Source organism: Sylvia atricapilla, chromosome 8 (genome assembly GCF_009819655.1).
Source record: "Sylvia atricapilla isolate bSylAtr1 chromosome 8, bSylAtr1.pri, whole genome shotgun sequence".
Lineage (NCBI taxonomy): Eukaryota > Metazoa > Chordata > Aves > Passeriformes > Sylviidae > Sylvia > Sylvia atricapilla.
In genome coordinates, this window is record NC_089147.1 from 8,532,703 (window position 1) to 8,552,185 (window position 19,483).

A 19,483-nucleotide genomic window follows, 5' to 3' on the forward strand; every position below is an offset into this window, starting at 1 on the left:
TCGTGGTTTTATATCCCTACCTGATAAAGGCAATGTTTCAAGCAAGATTTGCTCTTTGCAACATTTTACTATTGTGTCTGTCTCACATGCTATTTTTGATTCATACCAACCAACAAATAAGTTGGTATGAATCTATCTTTGCTAAGCATGGTTTTGGGGGATGCAATCTTGATCTTTTCTCACTACACTAGGGACAAAACTACATACTCCAAAAAACTACTGGGAGTTGTTTATAGGTTTTGGAAGAAATAACCGTGGTAGTACCATTGTACATTATAGACAAAGGACATCATGTTTTAAGCCAAGGGTAACTGCTGCTTGCCCTAGAGAGCATCAACTGCAGTTTATTCAAACACTAAATGTGACCTGGGCATTTCCTAATTCCCCCTGAAGTAACCATCCAGTTTCCAAGTTGTTTTCCCTTGGCACATGTAAATGTGGTGCCACAAATGCAAGATGCAGATCTGTGGAACAGCGACTTTCTGATCAAGAAGTGTTCAAGCATGTGTCAAGCATTTATTTTTTTTCAACCTGAAGTATAAAACTACTATTCAGCAATCTATAAATAACTACAGATCTATAAATAACTACACTAAGCTTGCCCAGATAGTATTTCACAAAGAAAATGATACAAGTGGAAACTGAACAACATAGTGCACTCTATAGCTTTAAAAGTAATCACAGTACAGCAGTAAAAAAAATCCATGAAGGGAGGTCGTGAAAGACAATGAAAAATCTCCCAAAACCCCAAAGAAATTTACTTAGTCTTTCCTGAAAATCTTAAAGAACAGAAAGTTGACATTCAAAAACTGCATTAAAATGAGGACAGTGTTATCTTTTTAACACTGTCCCATGTAGTTATTAGACAACATCAACACATTCTTTTCTAAATAAATACATTAGGTATTGGAATAACTAACAGCCACTCAACAGAAAAATACCTTCAAATTGCTCACAGAAACTTTTTGTTCACATGAACTCGTAAAGCACTGTGCATCTCATAACTGTTGCCGAAAACAATCTCATGGATAATTTTCTCCTCCCTCCTCCACAAAATATTTTGGAGTTTCAATATAAAAGCAATGTTATGCAAAATACTGGGAAGCATTTTAGATCTGACAAGTTAGTCCAAAAAATGAAATTACCACCATTTCTCCAACTGAGATCCTGCGTTTCTTCTTCTAATCCTAAATCTTTTCTATACTACACACCACAAGAAGGAAAAAATGGCATCTTTCTTTCTCCAGAATTAATTTCCTTGAACTGTGAGCTCTCTTCAGAACAGTACGGGCATGATTTTAACAGAGTTTTTCTTCAGTATTTTCTGTTTCTTGGATCAATATACAAGTTACCAAGACTGTTACCAAAGCAACTCTGGTGACTCTTTTCTGTGCCTCCCTGTGGCTCCATGTTTTTACATAAACTAGAGCTCCAAAAATGCAAGTCAAACTTGCAAAGTGCCTAAAAGCTTTTTCTTGATTCAAAAGGTTTGCAAATTGAGCTGCAAAACACACATTTTATAAATTACCAGAAATGCTACCAAAGTTCCAACAATGCCAAAACCACTCTAGTATAAAAAATGAAAACAACCCTTCCCTGTCCCAATCACTTTTTGATTAGAGCTCGTTTCTAAAAGATTTAAATTGAGAAAATATATTATGAAATAATTTCATTCCTTCCTATATAGTAACTGCTCAGCTTCAGAATTTTCTATTTCCATTATGCATATCTGGCACTTTCAGATGTTACTATTCTAAGTGCCCCAGAATGAAAACTGTTAAAATCACTGGTCTATTCAGAAAGTGAGCTTTTTTATCTTGCTGTGCTATGCAATTCATTCTGAGTTATCTCAGAAAGTTTTGTTGATTATTTAATATTCACTTTATACACCAAATAAATGAAGTTGTAAGGCTTGAACTGAGTACTGTTGAAGACTCTGTTCCATTCATCCATCCAGTTCTCTAATACCACAGACTGAAAACTCCCCTGTGACAGCTAGATGTTGAAAAATTGAAAAGGCTTCTTACTTTAATTCTTCACCCAGAAAGATGTATGAAATATGAGAAAAAAGTATTAATATTATATTCAAATTTTACTGAATATGTAAGATTGATAGGGAGAAGATCTCTTCTTCAACTACAGAACAAGGCATCAAAAATAAGTAAGAGCTCCATAACTGCCATAAATTTTAACACTTTAAATAAAGTATTTTCCACTGGATGGTCATTAGAACAAAGAGAATGGATACGAGCATGGAAACAGCACAAGCTCTTTGTGAGACTGTGGAAAATACATCAGAGCTTTAATAAAAAAAAATACACAAACCCAGAAAATTAAAACTAAAGCTACACAGTTAAGGTATTTTATCACACAATAGTCCTCACATGGTTTAATGCTTTATGTTCTGATACAGAATGCAGAAAAACTTTTTCTTTCACAATAGAACAGTTTGAAGGCATCACCATTGTTATCTTTGTGCAGCTCTCGCAGGAGAAGGGGGCCAGGGAGAGCCAGAATGCTAAACTTATGGTAATGCCATCATTATAATAACTCCTTATCATCCATGAATGGAAAGTATTTATTTCTAAAGAATTTATTATAAAACAACATAAGAGAGCAAAGAAATTCTCTTGCTTTTATTCAATTAAGCACCACATTCCAACCCATCCTGATCTGTTTTAATAAGGCAGAGTAGTTTCTCCTTATTAGGGTATGTGCTTTCTTGTCTGTGGTGTGCCTGCATCCAAGTGAGGTATGGCTGGCAAATGGGATATCCTTGTGTTATACACATTCACTAAGAGTGAGCAACAGCTTTGAGTGCACAAACATTCCCCATGAGATGAGGCCTCAGCTATTGTACAACGCAGCAGCTCCTCAATCTGCCTCTCCTATATCTGTGTGTTAAGAATTCACAGTCCTGTCTGTACACAATCACATCTTCCAGCAGTCAGAACACACCATCACTGCTGAGTCAATCTGAATGCACAGAAGTTACTTTGTCTGGCACCAGTCATGAGCAGAATCTGTTTGAAGGGATTCTATTCCCAGGACTGCCCACACTTCCAGCATCCCTATCTGGGACTGCATGCTTACTTCCAGTCTGGGAATTAAAAGCCTGGGAATCAAAGTTACATTTTGTGGCTGGCACCACTGACGTTTTCTAAATAGACTGAAGTCTGAAAATATTATTCCTGTCTACTAATTTTATCTTTGAAGAAATAAAAGAACCAAGGAAGAAGTCTGTCAGTACACTCATCCTCTGCAAATTCTCAAGAAGGAAAAAGGGCTACACACCACATCCTGCAATTCACAGATAGGCACAAGCACAGTGAATGCACATCTCACCTGCCCTTCAGTCAGTGGAAGTTCAGCAAATTAAATGCAAATGTGACAGAAGTAGAGAATCAGTGTTCTTCAGTGAGACACAAACAGAAAAGCTCCAAAGGAATCCTTTATTAGTGAAGCCTGGACTTTTATAAGTATACATCATCCTTTTTGGATGGCTAAAAATCAATATCCTTCTTTTTTTTTTTTTTTTTTTTTTTTCCTCCCTGACACTCTCTCACATGTTGAATCACGCAAACAGCATGATCCTGTATGAAACAAAATGCTTCTGGAATTTTCCTCCTTAGTTAACATACCTTCCCTCTCATTAAGGGAAATCCTTGGATTTAGATACCAAGAGGGTTTCATACAGTAGAGATAACAGGGAGCTAAAAATTATGACTGTAATGAAGTAGTTTTTATTTCTTTCCCAGGTTTTCTAACTCAAGCCTTTTAACTGTAATAGCAGTAAATATTAAAAAAAAAATCCCAAGCAGAAGAGATAGTATTTGCAAAGATGAAAGAACTAATTCGGATTATTTAGTGTTGGGATGCCTCATTTTAACTATAGAATGAGCTAAGTCTGGTTATGTGTTTTACTCATTCCTAATTAAGCACAGCAAACACATGCTTGAGTTCAGCACCACAATCTTCCTCTACTTCCAACACCTGCATTCCATATTCAAAATCACTTCCAGCCTCCAATGGTAACAGTTGAAAAATGTGTCTCCTTCTGACCCCAGCATGCCTGACAAAGCCTAAGACTTCTTGTGTTTTTTGCAGCAGTTTTGCATCTGAAATTAAGAACTGATACACTTTAGAAATCTGATTGTAGTTTAAGCTTCTTTTTTTCGGAACTAGATTTAATTCACAGAATCAGACTATAGACTGTGGAACAAAGAGAATGAGATCCATCACTCCATGTACAAATAAACACCTTTTTTACAGAAGCCAATTTCAAGTCATGGACTTCAAAATTATTGTAAGTTTGACACTTGCTAGGATGGCAGCTCTGCTAATCTAACTGCTTTTTTACTGCAGAAAGTAATCATTGTCATTTTGCATTTTGTCAAGACATAGAGAAGTCCAACTTAGAAAAGTAGTCTGTCAAACTAAATTGAATAAGATTACTGTTGAATATTCAGTCATACTCCCATTATACCTTTATGTCAAGACTTCAGCCTTTGTATGTCACAGGCATGTTCACACTAAAATATTGATATAACTACCTAATTTCTTAACCTGTTTCTATAATGAACACGTGAAATGCTAATTAATTTTATTACTATTACTATTCAGTGATACTCATAAACCCAAAGTAAGACTGGGTAGGGTCCTGCTTCACTGCAATCCTGCCCTGTAACTTCATAATTTCTATTTCTCAAAAGACTTTTTCACCTAAAACAATTCTTACACAGGAATAAAATCTTATTATAACTCTTTAACTTTACTTCACCCTTCTATTTAATGAAGTTACATCTTCTTTGAAATTCCAAGAATCTAAATTAAAAATAATGGCTATTTACAAGTAATTTAGGAGCCAGATCAACAAGAAAAGAAAGACAATGCAGTTTTGGGTCAGTGATGTCTCTTACCATAATTTCCTGTGGAACTAAATTTGTCTAAGGGCAAAGTCAAATGAGCTTGTGCTTTGCATAGTAAATTGTTGAAGAGATGAGCAGGCCTTTTGCATTCCAAGCAAATCCACATCACTATATTATGAAATCATATCACATATGCAACATATCTTTGGAAGAATTCTAGCTTTGCTTTGTCCAGAAAAATTATTCCAAATTAAAGCCTGATGATAGCAAAAGCAGCTCTTTTCTTTTCAGCTATTACCCAGGAAAATTTCTTCCAGAGGACAGTGGCCAGAGCTTCTATGACAGAATGAGACCAGATTAGAAGGAAAAAGGGTGAAATGTAGAAGACACAGATAGTTCAGACATAAACACTTCATGTATGATCTGAGCTCAGGCAGAAAGTGCTAATTGCTTACTGCTTAAGTGATTTTTATTTTTTTTTTTTACATTATGAAAGAATCACCATGAGTAATACAGGAAAAAAAAGACGTTTGTTCTGGAATGCAGTGGTACCAAATAACCCTCTAGCAGACACACGGAGAAGGATGAAAAATATCTTACATACTTTTGCCTTTTAAGGGCTATAAAAATTGCACCAGTATGATAAGGTACTGTACTTTCATTTAAATCATATCTTCATAATACTTAAATTGACGTAAAAATTTCCAACAAGTTTACTGAGAGCGTGGTCAATACTGTACGTGGGAGTTTCTATAGATAGATTACTACCATGCAGTTTAAGACCAGATTTTGGAATGTGAAACACATGGTTATGTCACCAAGCACAGGTCATTGTCCTGCTCCTTCCAGCAAGAATGCAGCTATCAAGAACATTTCATGCTCAAATCAACTGTGCATTAAAGTATCACTTGCTTTCAACACCCACTAAATAAAAATAGAAGGGCACAACAGAGAAAGCTAAAAAAGCACACAGTAATTTTGTAATGTATTTTTAAGCTGCTGTCCCTCCCCTTCTATTTCCCACACAATCTCGGTCAATGCAAATTTCAGCACAGCCAGAATTTAATCCATGGAGTTCATTCAAGAATTTTAACAGAAAGGTAAGACAAAAGCTCAGTGGCCACAACTAAAGAAATAAAAAAGATGACAAGGAAGAATACCCAGTCTGAATCCTACCATCTGTTTTGTCTCCTTTAACTCCCCTGCCTCAAAGGGAGACATTTGTGCCAAATTTTGTTTAATTATGTTTCACACTCACTTAATCTTGGCCTCAGATTTCACATTTGTATAGAACAGGGCCAGGAAAGCCTACTTAGGAAAATACTATGTGTATACTTAACAGAATGCTACGCAGTATCAATTCTGAATATCAACTTATCCAGGTCCTTCAAGTTTTCCTCAGTGTTTTCCTTTTCTCGACCACCTATATATTAAAGTTTTAAAGAAAGCATAATTTTTTCAGTTGGTCAATACATACTCTAAACCATACATTTTTTGAGTAAACTCAAAAAATGCCAATGATAGAGGAAAAATCTTTCTCTTAAGAGGCAATCTTTCCCCAGTGAGACTTTGAAAAAGGTAAGCATAAGCTGTCTAATATCTACTGTAGTACATAACCTTCTTAAACATTTCAACTTCTTTTTCTCCCTTTCACATTCTGGATAGCACAGTGTTGGATACTGAAAGAAATCTTCCAAAAGTATCACTTGATTAAAAATTATAAAATCCATATATAAAAAACCAACTATAAATTTATCTTCTGAAACTGCACAGAGTTTAAGCTACATAGACCTAAGGAAAGTAGGAAGGTATGGTGTTATTTCCCACATACCATACCAGTTAGCATGAAAGTCCAACTTCTAAAATTTGCAATAATGAACCTACGTTTGTTGAAGTGCATGTTAACTCCTGCAACTGGCACAGAGAGACAGAAGTGTATGTAAAAAAAAAAAGGACACTGCTGTGCGGTGCAAACAAAAGTAATTTTTGAAACTCTCATAAATTACTTCACCCATGCGAATGCCTGACACTGGCAGACCAGTTTTAATATTCTGACAGCAGGTTATAGGCTTGTAGGACAGCACTCTGAGAGGCACAAATGCACTCACTCTATGTTATACTGCAGAGCAGTAGAAGATCCCACTATGCTCAAGCAAGTTGCAATTTAGCAATTTGCAACTCAACAATGCAACCTTGGCAAATTCTGCTCCATTGCTAACAAATTATTTTGATATTTGGCAGCAAACTTAAAGGAGTCACTGCAGCTTTTGACAGTAAAAAATGCTGCTAGACATGCACTGCAGCCCTGGTTCCTCGTGGTCTGGGACAGATTCCTGTTAGCGTTACATTCAATAGAACTCTCCATTTTTACAACTCCTCTGGTTATAGTTTTCTAAAGAATTTTAGAAATTATTGCTATTACAGTAATGTATATTTTCCCCCAATTTATCTATTAGGCTTGTCACCTTCTTAAAAAGAAAGAATTTAAATTGATTTAATCTCTGCTTAACTGACAGTTTGTTTTATTACTTTTGGCAATCTAAACAGACAACTGACTAGTAGGTTCTAATCGAATATGAAAAAAATCTGCACCAGTCTGAACAAAGTGCATTCAGAAGATCTGATTTCTATGCAAATGCTTATTAAAATTCAGCAGTCAGTGTTCAACAGTACAGATGACTAATCCTCTACAGGTGACTAACTCAGTAAATACTATGTTCATGTTGATAACAATTATTATATCAATTAACATTTAACAACCAGAGCTCTCAAAATGAAAAAAAAATCATATATTTAACTAGTGACAGAAGCAGAAGAAAGCATAATGAAAAATTAACAGTAAAATCATAGGATATTTTGAATAGTTTTGTTAACCAGCTCAAGTTTCTGAAGCACTGATCAATTATTAGTCTCCTCTTTGTTGATCTGTGAAACAGCTCTGCAATAACATCCCACAGGGATCAGCTTTCTGGTTCAAGATCTCTTGAAAACGACACCATCTAGCCACACAAGTCTCCTGATTCACTGAAGGAAAATCAGATTATACAAAATTCAGTAAAACTTGTGCTTGCATTAGTAGCAGCCCACATTCAGTGAGATTCTTTTTCGGGTGCTCCTCCTTGCCCTTCCAAGTAGGATTCCATATGCTTAACACAGATTGTAAGGGCTGCTGACCAGACCTTTGAAAAAAGGCATTTTTTTTGTACAAGACATGTTACTAGAAGCGCTAAATCTGAAAACACATCCCAGTTGCTCACTCCAGTACTCAAGGCTGCTGGTTGTACCCTGTCTATATGACAATATATTTGTACCAGAAGATTCTACACTATCAGCATTTCTGAACCAGCTTCACGGACCTGTTGGACCAAGGCCACAGTGATGATTCAAAAGCTGGAGAAGCACCTCTGCTATGGAGACAGTCTGAAAGAGTTGGAGCTGCTCAGCCTGGAGAAGACTGAAGAGACCTTAGAGCACCTTCCAGTACATAAAGGGGCTAAAAGAGAACTAGAGAAGGACTTTTGACAAGGGCATGCAGTGATAGGACAAAGGGAAACGGCTTCAAACTGACAGATGGTAGATTTACACTAGAAAGTAGGAAGAAATTCTTGACTGTGAGGATGGGGAGGAATTGGCACAGGTTGCCCAGGAAAGCAGTGGACAGCCCATTCCTGGAATTGGTCAAGACTGGGCTGGATGAGACTTTAAGCAACATGCTCTAGCTGAAGATGTCCCTGCCCATGGCAGGAGGGTGGGAAAAATGGTCTTTAAAGTCCCCTCCCACCCCAACCATTCTGTGATTCCATGTTCCCTTACATTTCAGTATATTTTCCTCCCTCTTAACTGGCACAAGATTTTAACAAATGCCTCCATATCAGTAAAATAACACTAAACTTGAAAAGCACCTCTCATTTCAAGATATTAGAGCTAAATCATGCTACTTCCCCACCCTGTTCATCGGCAGATTAAAGAAATCCCAATTTCGGAAGTCAGATTTTCATGTCTGAAATACCAACCTAAGGGTTTTTTTCCACATCAAAGCATCGTTCCGTCATTGTTAAAAAACTGGTATCTGCAACTTCTAAATTAGATTGAAACGGAAACATGAGAAAGTTGTGTTTCAACTCCCAGTCAGTAAGAGCTGAAAACATGGCAGCTATGAGATGCCAGGCTCAGGTGTAACACACTGAGCTTTGTGTGTTAAGTGAATCGGGAAAGAAAGTTACAGAGGGTGATTCTTGCATCCCATTTTGCAAAGATTTATTTTACTTCCTGATGCTTGCAAGTTCTGTGCTGAGGTATTCCTCTCCTATCTGACTGACTCTATAGAGATCTTGAACCTAATGATTTGATGTCACCTAAACAGGAATAAACAGAGGTCCCCAACAAAAATTATTTTTATTTCCTAAACTCAAATATTTACAAGTGGTCAGACATGTCTGTATAATCAAGGAAAGGAATGTTTAGACAATGCTTGTTTCCTGTAAAATGTACTTGCTTCTTAAGTGATCCTGGCTTAAGGCACTGGCCTAACAAAAGCAACCATGATTTCCTTCTGTGTTTAGATCCAGTAACTACACAACTTGACAAAAGAATTTTTCTTCCATCAAGTAACATGTCAGGATCCAAAGCAGAACTGCAGTTACCATTTGCAATAGAAACTGTTGTGGTTTAGACACAGTTTCACAGTAAATCTTTACTTCTCCTATCTCAGATTAACACCAAAACAGGAAAGCATTTAGTAAACAGCCACACATAAATATGAGATGTTAAAACTCAACTGATACAGTACTTGAACTTCCAAAGACCACATCCCATGGAGAGCTGATGGGCTGCTCTTCTCCTTTTGCTCCACCTTCCTTATCAACACCTTGTACCCCAATGCCTGCGACAGTGGTCACCACCTGCAACTCCAGGTCAATCTGTGTGAAGCAAAATGACACATTAAATAAACATATGAAATTAACTTGATCAAAGTTACAGATAATTTGAGATAAATGTTAAAGCCAGAGAAATCCCTTTTTATGGAAATAATTAATTTTACCACAATGCTTATTGATGGACAGGGAGTATGAGGGTGGGGAAGCAGCAGGCAGCATGAAAACCATGTTTGTGGAACTCTATTCCATGTGCAACAAAAATTAACACTTCTCTGTCAGCATTTGCTCAACAGCTGTAGAAGAAACCATCACAAATTTCTGGATGAATAATTATATAAACAATGCATGTATTTTTTATTTTAAGCTCATATGACATAAAACCTCATATACAGTAACAGTATTTCCCATCTCCATATAAAATAATCTGTACAAAGGCACCTCAGATGCATTAAGGGTGCACCTCTAATCAAAAATGGGATATTGGTGAGAACCCAAGTCCAAGATCTCCTGAGACGCACACAGTATTTCAAATAATAAGGCAATATCATATTGCACCACCAAACTAAACTTCCGATTATCCTAAATTTGACCTAACCTAATGTAAGATCCAATTTCTAGTTGTTAAAACTCTGCAAGTGTTTAATGAAAAAGAATACACTTGCAGCCAATTCTGGTATTAGGGCACTTACCTGTATTTGAGAGGCCCAGACAGCCAAGGGAAGTTTGGATATTCACTACACCACAGCACTACAATAACTTTAGATAAGAATCTGATACCACTGGAAGTGAAACAAAACCAGTTTTTGCTTCCAGTACTAAGAATAGATGTTTCTCAAAACAGGAAAGTAAGAGTGACTAGGAAAAACAACCAAACCCCTGGTATGATATAAGGTGTAGCCCACCTCATCTGCATTTGAAAGGAAGCACAAAAGGATATGTAGCCCTTAAAAAAAACCCTGCACAACAGCATTTCTTTATAAGACAATGGACCTAATTTCCTTTCTGATGCTTTTTGGAGAGTAATTCATGTGGGGTAAATTTTAACCTGGGTAAGTAGAATACAGTAGAAGAATTAAACTTTGAATTTCCTTATGGAAAATTTACCTTCCTAATTAGGTGGTTTTCTGTATCAGCTACATAAATAACATTATTTTTTATTGCGATCCCTTGTGGTGAGTTGAAAGCTGCCTCTGAAAATCCTCCATCTCTCCTTCCACTGTTTGGACCTATAAATAAAACACAGCAAACTCAAAAGTAAATCTTTAAAAAACAAAGTGCATACATTTAAACCTCTAGGAGAATTACTTTTTCCAAGAGCTGCTTTCACAGCATCTTGTACATTTTACATTATTACTATTTGGTGTAGTCTCATTTTAGTCACTGTGCTATGTAATCACAATAGCCTGATTCTATTAAGTTCTGAGCTAATTCTGCACAAGTTTTCTGCTTTTTTAAGCTCATATTTAAAAGAGAAGTTTTAATAGGGTTCTAAATTGTTCCAGAGGAGTCCTAATAGGGTTCTAAATTGCACTAAAAGACAACAGCAACAATGGAAGACAGAAATAAAAAACTACAGTTTTTATTTTATTCTTTACTTCATCAAAGCAAGCCAGCAAGGGAAAAAAATCCAATTTCATTGGTTTAGATTCTGCTGTAAGCACAAATGAAACTAGTATTCTATTAGCAACATTTTCTCATTAAGAAAACTAATTAGGAAAAAGATGACATGGAACTAATTACACAAAAGAACACTAAGAATGATGGAGTGACAGTCCTCTGCATCTAAGAGTAAGGAAATAAAAAGGAACATAACAGTTTGAAGGTAAGCACTGTACTTCAGAGGAGGTAGCATTTAAAGTGCATTAGCAGGATGTGTCAGCAGAAGACATTTAGGTATGAGCTATGTGTGTACCATGATTTATGATGCAAATAACAATTTCAACCTTTGTGCATGCCCACATTTACTACTGCATTATCAACTTCATTACGTTGTTTTCTGCCCACTGAATCATTTAACTGAGTCACTGAAATACACAGACTTTTACAACCACCTGTCAGAAATCAACTTAGACCTTATCAGACACAAAGGACTGAAGTACTGGTGTGTCAGATTCCAGCGGCTCCCCTAATAAATGAGAAGGTGCACATCCCCAGGGAAGGGAACAGCACACAATGCCAATGGAATAAGGGTACCAGTCTGGAGCTTAGGCCACTCCTGAATTCCTCTTTAATGACTGTCCCAGAACACTACAGGGTAGCTTGTAGGCAGAAACTTCCTCTCACGTGTCAAGCAGAAACCAAATTCTCTCATATTTGTCACAAGAAATTCTGTTTGCACATCCTAAAGGAGAAAGGTATTTAGACTAATGCCTTAATGATAAATCAGATTAACTTGAATAAATAGGCTGTCTAGCCAATGTAGTGTTACTTCAAATAGCAAGAGAATTTTTCCTCCTTTCTTTAAACAGAAGAGTATTTTGGTGAGATTTGTAGGATCCTGGCCTGCGGCAGGCATTAGTCAATTCCAGACTAAGTAATATAGGACACATCAGCACACAGCTCCTGATTCTGAGACATAAACAAACCATTGTTTTCAATAATTTGAGGATTTGACTGCTTCCTAAATCTATTATGGTTGTCCTAAGTTACATTCTTGATGCACTAAGATGTAACTGATCATTTAATAGGTTTAAAAAAAGAACAATTTCACTTGTGAAGCAGAAGAGCATACAAAGATTGTGGAAACTGTCTTCATTTGCATTGTAAAGCACATTGTTATTTCACAAAAGCAACTATGGATGTTAGTTTTCTAAAGCTGAAATGTTACTTATATAAACTTTGTAATAAATGTAACTAAATTTAAAATATTTTCATAACTTGTTTATATGTTATAATCTTAATTTTGATGAGAACACAGGTCTTTTTATATGTAGTATGGCAACTGCATTTTCAGGTGCCTGTGTACTTGCTGGAATGCCACTGTTCTTAGTAATTCTCCTCTGCTTTAGAAACCAGAGGAGATCCTAAACAGGAATGCTCTTCCATTGAAAAAACTCAATAACCAAACAAAAACACACATAAAAAACCCTCTCCTAACAACACCACCACAATTCAACATTCACTTCTATTGGGAAGAGAGGCATTACAAGACAAGAGAAGAGTCTCTTGTCTTTTCCCTACCTTGCTGCTTGATGTAGATGTACATCCTTTACACCTAAACCCATTTGAAACTCCTTCAGAGGAATACAAAAAGCATTTTTGTAATTGGTATTGGGCATCACATGAAAATATGAACTTTAGTCAATGAAGCAAGGAAAAACAATTAGGGATCTCCAACAACTGCATTAACAATCTCCCATGGATGGTGTTACACCATATCCCCCAAATCTAGTAAAAGTGATTTTACCCCAAAACAAAATTCTGGCAGTGCTTAAAAGCTGCCAGGTCCCGTAGAAACAGACTCAGCCCAGGAGGAACAGCAAAAACACTCTACTCCTAAACTGAAATTGCTATAATAAACTTACACATATAGATCCTTACCTCCAATAGTGTGTAGAATTTGTCCATTTTTACGAGTAACCAAAATCCTGTGATGTCCAGTGTCTGCTATGACCAGCCTTTCCCCTGAATCATCTACAGTCACTTTGCCAGGAAACAGCAGAGGAGAAGGAGGAAGGGAGTCTCTGTACAGCTTTATTCCAATGTTGTTATCTTTGATTTGTCCTCTTTCCTTGTAGAATTTCAGTGTTATAGAAGTAAATAAAAACAATTTCTCTCTGTGTCCCTCTCCAACAAGAGAAAACAGCATATTTCCACGAGGCCCAAGAATGACCAGAGTTGGCCAGCAGGACACTTCTAGTTCATGCCACAGTGTTGCATCTGCATCATTTACTACAGGGTGGACAATATTGTATCTCAGAACAGCACTTTTAATGTTATCCAGAACTTTCTCATTTGGGAATTTCGCTGAATGGACACCAACAATAACCAGACCATCTGCAAAGAAAAATGAAGTAGTGCACTGAAATGAATTTGAATAATAATAATAAAAAAATAATTGGGAAATGAACCACAGTTCTAATGTGACTGACTGCTTCCCAGAATGAGAGAGGATTTGAACAAACTGAAAGCAAATACATCTCAGTAGGAATATTAGGTAGCTATGTATAGAAAATACTGAAACTCAGAAATAGCACTTCAGGAAAATTACCAAATTACTTCCCCAGCTGGTTGACATCAATTGTTCTGAGTTCCTGAACCTCTACATACTAAGCCAGAAAATACTTTCAAAATACTTGTGGGTAAGTTGTAGCTGTTCAACTGATACTTGGGGTTTTTTAAAGATATTTAGGACACCTGTTTGCCTTCTGGCAAACAGAAGGGGTATATTGTTGGTATAATTCCTATACCAAATTATTGTGTTTTAGAAAATCCTTTATCACAGTTAGTAGAAGCCACAAAAATAACAGCAAATTGTGGAACTACAGAAATACCTGGACATATCTACCTCTAGATAAACAGCAGAAGATACAATAGGCCTCTGGAATCAATACAGTATTCTGTATTTCAAATAAAAAAAGGCAGCACTGACAACTGTGACAACACTCACTACAAACAAGGCAGGCTGGAATATAACAATTTCACGGTTAAAACATTTAGACCTCATGGCTACAGTGTTATCAACTCTATTGGAGCAGAATGTTGCAGTATGAGACACCTGAAGCTGTACAATCACTAACTGCTGAAATCCAAAGAGCAGGTCAAATATTTTAACTGTAAAGGGATCAGCACCAGTGCCTGTACCTGTCCTTCAAAAACATCATTAAAGCTAGAAGGACAATTCCACAGTGAACACTTGAATGGCACAAGTAAGGTACAACATCCCCTCATGAGGAAAACTCCTGTGGAAATGATGGATGCTCTGCTCAGAAATAACAATATGGACTCCATTTAAAACACCTTGAAGGATTACAGCAGAGCACAACACTGGATTTATGCCAAGCTATTTCTGAATATTAAAAAGCACTTCCTCTTATAGAAGTAATTTCTGGACTGCTGATAACATGAACTGAATATGCACTGGGGTTTAAAATAACTTTGAGAATGCCACTTGAAATACAGAAATAGCACCACTGGAGATAGCAGTGAGAGCATATCAGATAAAGATGCTGGGTGACATTCAATCCTATGGAAAGCAGTCTTCATTTTGAAACAGATCTCCTGAAGTTCCAGACAATAGAACTCTGGCACATGTACTGAAATGTTTATAATGATTTAGGATCACTCTAACATTACAGCCTCCTGTGTTTAAATTTCTATTATCTGGTGATCACACAGCTGAACTTTCAACATGGTCCATGTAAGGGCATTTGAACCACATTAAAACAAAGTCACCAGAGTATGTCCGTACACAATGTACAGTCAACTAGATCAAGGTTTGTTCTTGTAACTAAGAAAAAATAGGCAATATACCTTCAAGTACTCAAACAAGAGACTGAAGATCCAAATGCATTGTGAGACAGATGCTTTTCCAAAGCAAGATGTTTTGTTCTTCCAACTTTTGTCTTTCTCAACACGCTCAAGCCAACAACTCTTCCCTCCCCTTTCTCCTAGTAATTAGTAAATCCCAAAAGGGCTGACAATCAAGACATTAAAACCGCAGAAACGAACCAAAAGGGAGATCTACAGTGAAAAAAAACCCCAACATATTTTTCTTTTTGTTTGAACTGTCAAGCACCTGATGTCTCTCTCTTCCTGAATCCAACTTCTATCCTCTGCTTCCTAATGGTTTATATTTAAGATTCATGTTCCATACACCCATCAGAAAAGTAGTAAGTCCTGTGACAGAAGTTTAATACAAGTCAAAGGAAAAAGTATGTCTCCAAGTGGACCTTTAGCTGAGAGTGCTGCAGCCTCTTCTACACCAGTATAGAGATATTCAAGCACTTTTAGTGAAAACTTGTGGGGGGCAGATTGTTAAAATGAGTATTTTGTTATCAGCTTATTCAACACCTTAATGGTTAAAAACAGATTAAGGGTATGACAGCAGTATTATTACACTAGCAGTATACTATAAAGTAGTTATCATTTAAAAGTATTATTCATTTTATGCCAATATAATCTTCCAGAATTTCTATCTAGACCTTCTACCCAAGATGCCTGATCCACAAGTCAGCTTATTGTTTGCCATTTACCTTCCACTTAAAACTGGCTCCCTCTCAAAAAAATGCCATGAAGGTTTTTCCTTTTAAGATGACGTTCCTAATATTTGAAACATTACACTGCATCTCAAATTTCTCCAAAGGAAACATCTAAGCTTTCCAAGGCAGAAAAATTAGTTTGAATCTTCTGTGAAGTGCTAAGTAACCTATCTAAAGCACTAGGTAACTTTCAAAGATATTGCAATTTCTTTCTCTAGTGAAAAGGTAACACATGAAAATAAAACCAGTCAGAAAAAGCAATGGAGAATCAAACATTATAATGTTATTTACTACATATATATTGTTTTTATTACAATATTTTAGAACTGAAAGTAACACTGTTCTTCATCTCCCTGTTCACTCTATTAAAATATCTCAGATAAGCGAGTAGCTGACACTGTGTAAGACTTCAGCTTATCTCTGACAAGCCATCATGACAAGACACTGCATTCTAAACAGAAATTACCTTGCGTTTTTGTTCAGAGTGAGAGACAGATCTCATTTCAAATGTGACTTTAAAGATCATTAATTCCCTCTCTAGAATACAAGGCTATTAATGCTGTACAACATGATGCCAATACCAAAAAAATTCTACATTAGGTTTACAGATTTTGTTATTTCAGTTCCAACAGAAAAAAAGTAACTTATATCCTATTCTACCATCTGTCTATATCCATTCTACCACCTTTACTATATTCTTCTCAAAGCTGGTTCCTCAGTTAAAGGTAGAAAGTCATCTACTTATATTAATTTTGAGCCTTTATCTCACATTTTTAAGTGGCTTTTTGAAAGTCACCTTATTTATGGAGGTATCAGATTTGGGCTTTAAGCACACATCCTGTTTGTCTAATTACACAGACATAACAGATACTTTATTTAACCCCATTTAAAAATGTGATGGAAGTACACACAGTTGCCTTTTTTAGGCTACTTAAAAGATTAGAAGACATTTTTAGACACCCCTGAAATACTGCCAGCAGTTTAATAACCAGCAACAAAGTGACTCAGCTCCTCAGCCTGCAACAGTGCCAGGAAATTGTGTTGGGAGCCAGGCAAAGCACTTTTACCTTTATCAGAGTACTGGTGCTCTAAGGCGTGGAGGTCAGGCAGCAGGTGCAGGCAATTGATGCAGCAGTAAGTGAAGAAATCCAACACCACAACTTTTCCACAAAGGTCTTTGTGAAGAGAAATCGGACCTTCAGTGTTTAACCATTGCAGATCTGGAATTCAGAGATCAGTGATGGGCAGTTAGGGAAGGGTAGGGAAAGGCACCAACAGCACACAGTGCTCCTACTACTTTTAAGTTAAAAAAAAAGGTTTTGAGATCCCTTTTTTATGCAGATAGAAAAGTAAACAAAAAGTCTTTTATTTATCCAACTCATCCTTATGTTCTGCAATTCTTCATAATTAGTAAACGAAAATACAATTATTAAAATTCACTGTAATATGAAAGTGTAGTTTATATCTTTATATAGGCACTTTTTAGTTAAAAGAACATGTAAACCTCAAAACAAATTTCATACATTTTAAAACACGATTTACATTATTTAACCCCCGCCAATGCCATTTGGGTAACAATCAATTATTTAAGACTCACATAAAGGCTACTAAAAGTTTAAGTATTAAAGTCTTAATGATTTTTTCCCACAGTTTTGCAAAGAACTGATTTCAGAGATCATTGGAATATTCTTGTGCTTATAGATTTGATCTTGATTTTCAAAGTTTGAAATGACAGGTATCAATTAATTCTATGACATGGGAGGAAGTACAACTTTTTCAGTACAAAAGTACTCTGGGTCATTTATTTTAACCACTTGACTTGAGACATGAAAACAGTTTTTCCTCTTCTGATCCCATTAGAGGTATCAAGATAAGGAATAAATATGTGGTCTGCCAGCACTATCTCTTAACGTTTCTGAAAATTACAGAGGGAGAAGATACTTATGGTACAATGCAAAGCTAACTAGTTTTTGAACTTCCACTTTGACAGTTTCAGAAAGTAAGTTCTTACTGCCCCAGAAGTTATTCCTACTCAAGTCAGCAGGAGGCTTGTTTTGTGTTTCACTAAGAGGAGGACTGTTCTCTATCCCCACATACTTATACATGGATGCATACACATTCAGCTTTGGCGAGAATAGCAGTTCAAGTATATGCATTATTCCCACAGTGTAGGAGCTTGGTTGTTCACTTTTCAAAAGCAAACGGTAGTTTATATATTTTACAGCATTTCTCCCCTTTTCACTAGAATTAAAATACCTTTCATAGAGATTGGCTATTTATTTGAGCTCTTTTTAGAGGAGAAAATAAGCCTTGACAGAACACTGAAACAATACTAATGGCAAAAGCTAGAATTCAATTCGGGGTCCTAAATCTATACAGAGAGAGCATTCCTTTTGCTCCACTGGTTAAAAGCTGTAATTCATTCCCATGATACGTGTGATTTTAAGCCTGAAGCTCACCCCCTGAGCTCTCCGTCTTGCAGTATGATGTGAGCTCCCATAGCTGCAGGGAGCCTCTCAAAGGTTAAATAGACCCTGAGCTGGACTGGCAATGTCTTACAAGACTTAACCTTTGACTTCCCCCCCGGCACAAGGAGAGATACAGAAAGGTGTGGAAGGGGCAGACCACCGCAGGGGGATGAATGACATCTGCAGCACAGTTTGTATTACCAGGGGCAAGGAAGCTGACAAGGGCGGCTGAAGTCCTGGGACAGAGAGCTGGGAACATCCTGAGGGATGCTCCGGGAAACCGAGAGAGCTCAGGAGAACACAGGGAGAGCCAGTAAAGTTCTCACTATGACCAGCGGCGACAGATATAAATACACAGTACAGATGGGAAGAGATTTAGAAGACAGACTTTACAGAACGTGTTTTTGCAGCTAGTACCAGAGAATGTTTAAGGAGGTTCTTTCGCCTTGCCCTTCGCTCCAGGAGTGACATTTCCTGTAGCCACAAGTGCCATTTACACGGCGGCTCCCGGAGCCGGCCGTGCCCGGTGCTGGCAGCAGCGGCACCTCCAGGCAAAGCCCACACGGGGAGACCCCCGGCCCCGCCCGGGCCGCGCCACCCACCTCCGCCGAGCTCGGGCACCGTCAGGTCCCGCTCGCGGCTGTCCATTTTCTTCAGGTACTGGTAGACCAGGTTCTCCTTCTCCTGGGCAGTGTCAGCGTCGAGCAGCGCGTACTCGAGCTGTGTCTGGGCGGGCAGCAGCCCCGCCAGCCCGCCCGCCGCCATCGCCTCACCCGGGCGCTGTTTACCGGCCTGGCGCTTCACCGCCGCACATTCGGCACCGCCCGCGCCGCCAGGGCGGAAAACTGCCACTGGAAAAGAAAATCAAGCGCAAAGTACGGACAGGCAATCACTCGTCTGTCTCAAAGCTGCACCTCCACCCTCATTCCCTGTTTTTACGTATCCTTGGTATCCACAGCAGCACATTCCCAGTGGGAGCCAACGGTGGAGATTCCCGCGCAGCACATTCAACACAACCCGTGTTTCCCGCCCGGCTGCTTCAGCGTTTTTAAACATGTAAAAATTAACCA

At 37.6% G+C, this 19,483-nt stretch overlaps 1 protein-coding gene across 1 annotated transcript in view; it reads right to left on the reverse strand.

Moving 5' to 3' along the window:
- NHLRC2 (NHL repeat containing 2) overlaps window positions 1–19,459 on the reverse strand; it is a 32,090-nt gene extending 12,631 nt beyond the window's left edge. Inside the window, exons 1-5 of the mRNA XM_066323557.1 lie at window positions 19,016–19,459; window positions 17,013–17,165; window positions 13,286–13,741; window positions 10,850–10,971; window positions 9,658–9,787 (exon numbers count right to left, since the gene is read on the reverse strand). Coding sequence (XP_066179654.1) covers window positions 9,658–9,787; window positions 10,850–10,971; window positions 13,286–13,741; window positions 17,013–17,165; window positions 19,016–19,178 — 1,024 coding nt within the window. The 5' untranslated portion in view covers window positions 19,179–19,459. The remainder of the gene's footprint in view (window positions 1–9,657; window positions 9,788–10,849; window positions 10,972–13,285; window positions 13,742–17,012; window positions 17,166–19,015) is intronic.
- Between the last annotated feature and the right edge of the window lie 24 nt (window positions 19,460–19,483).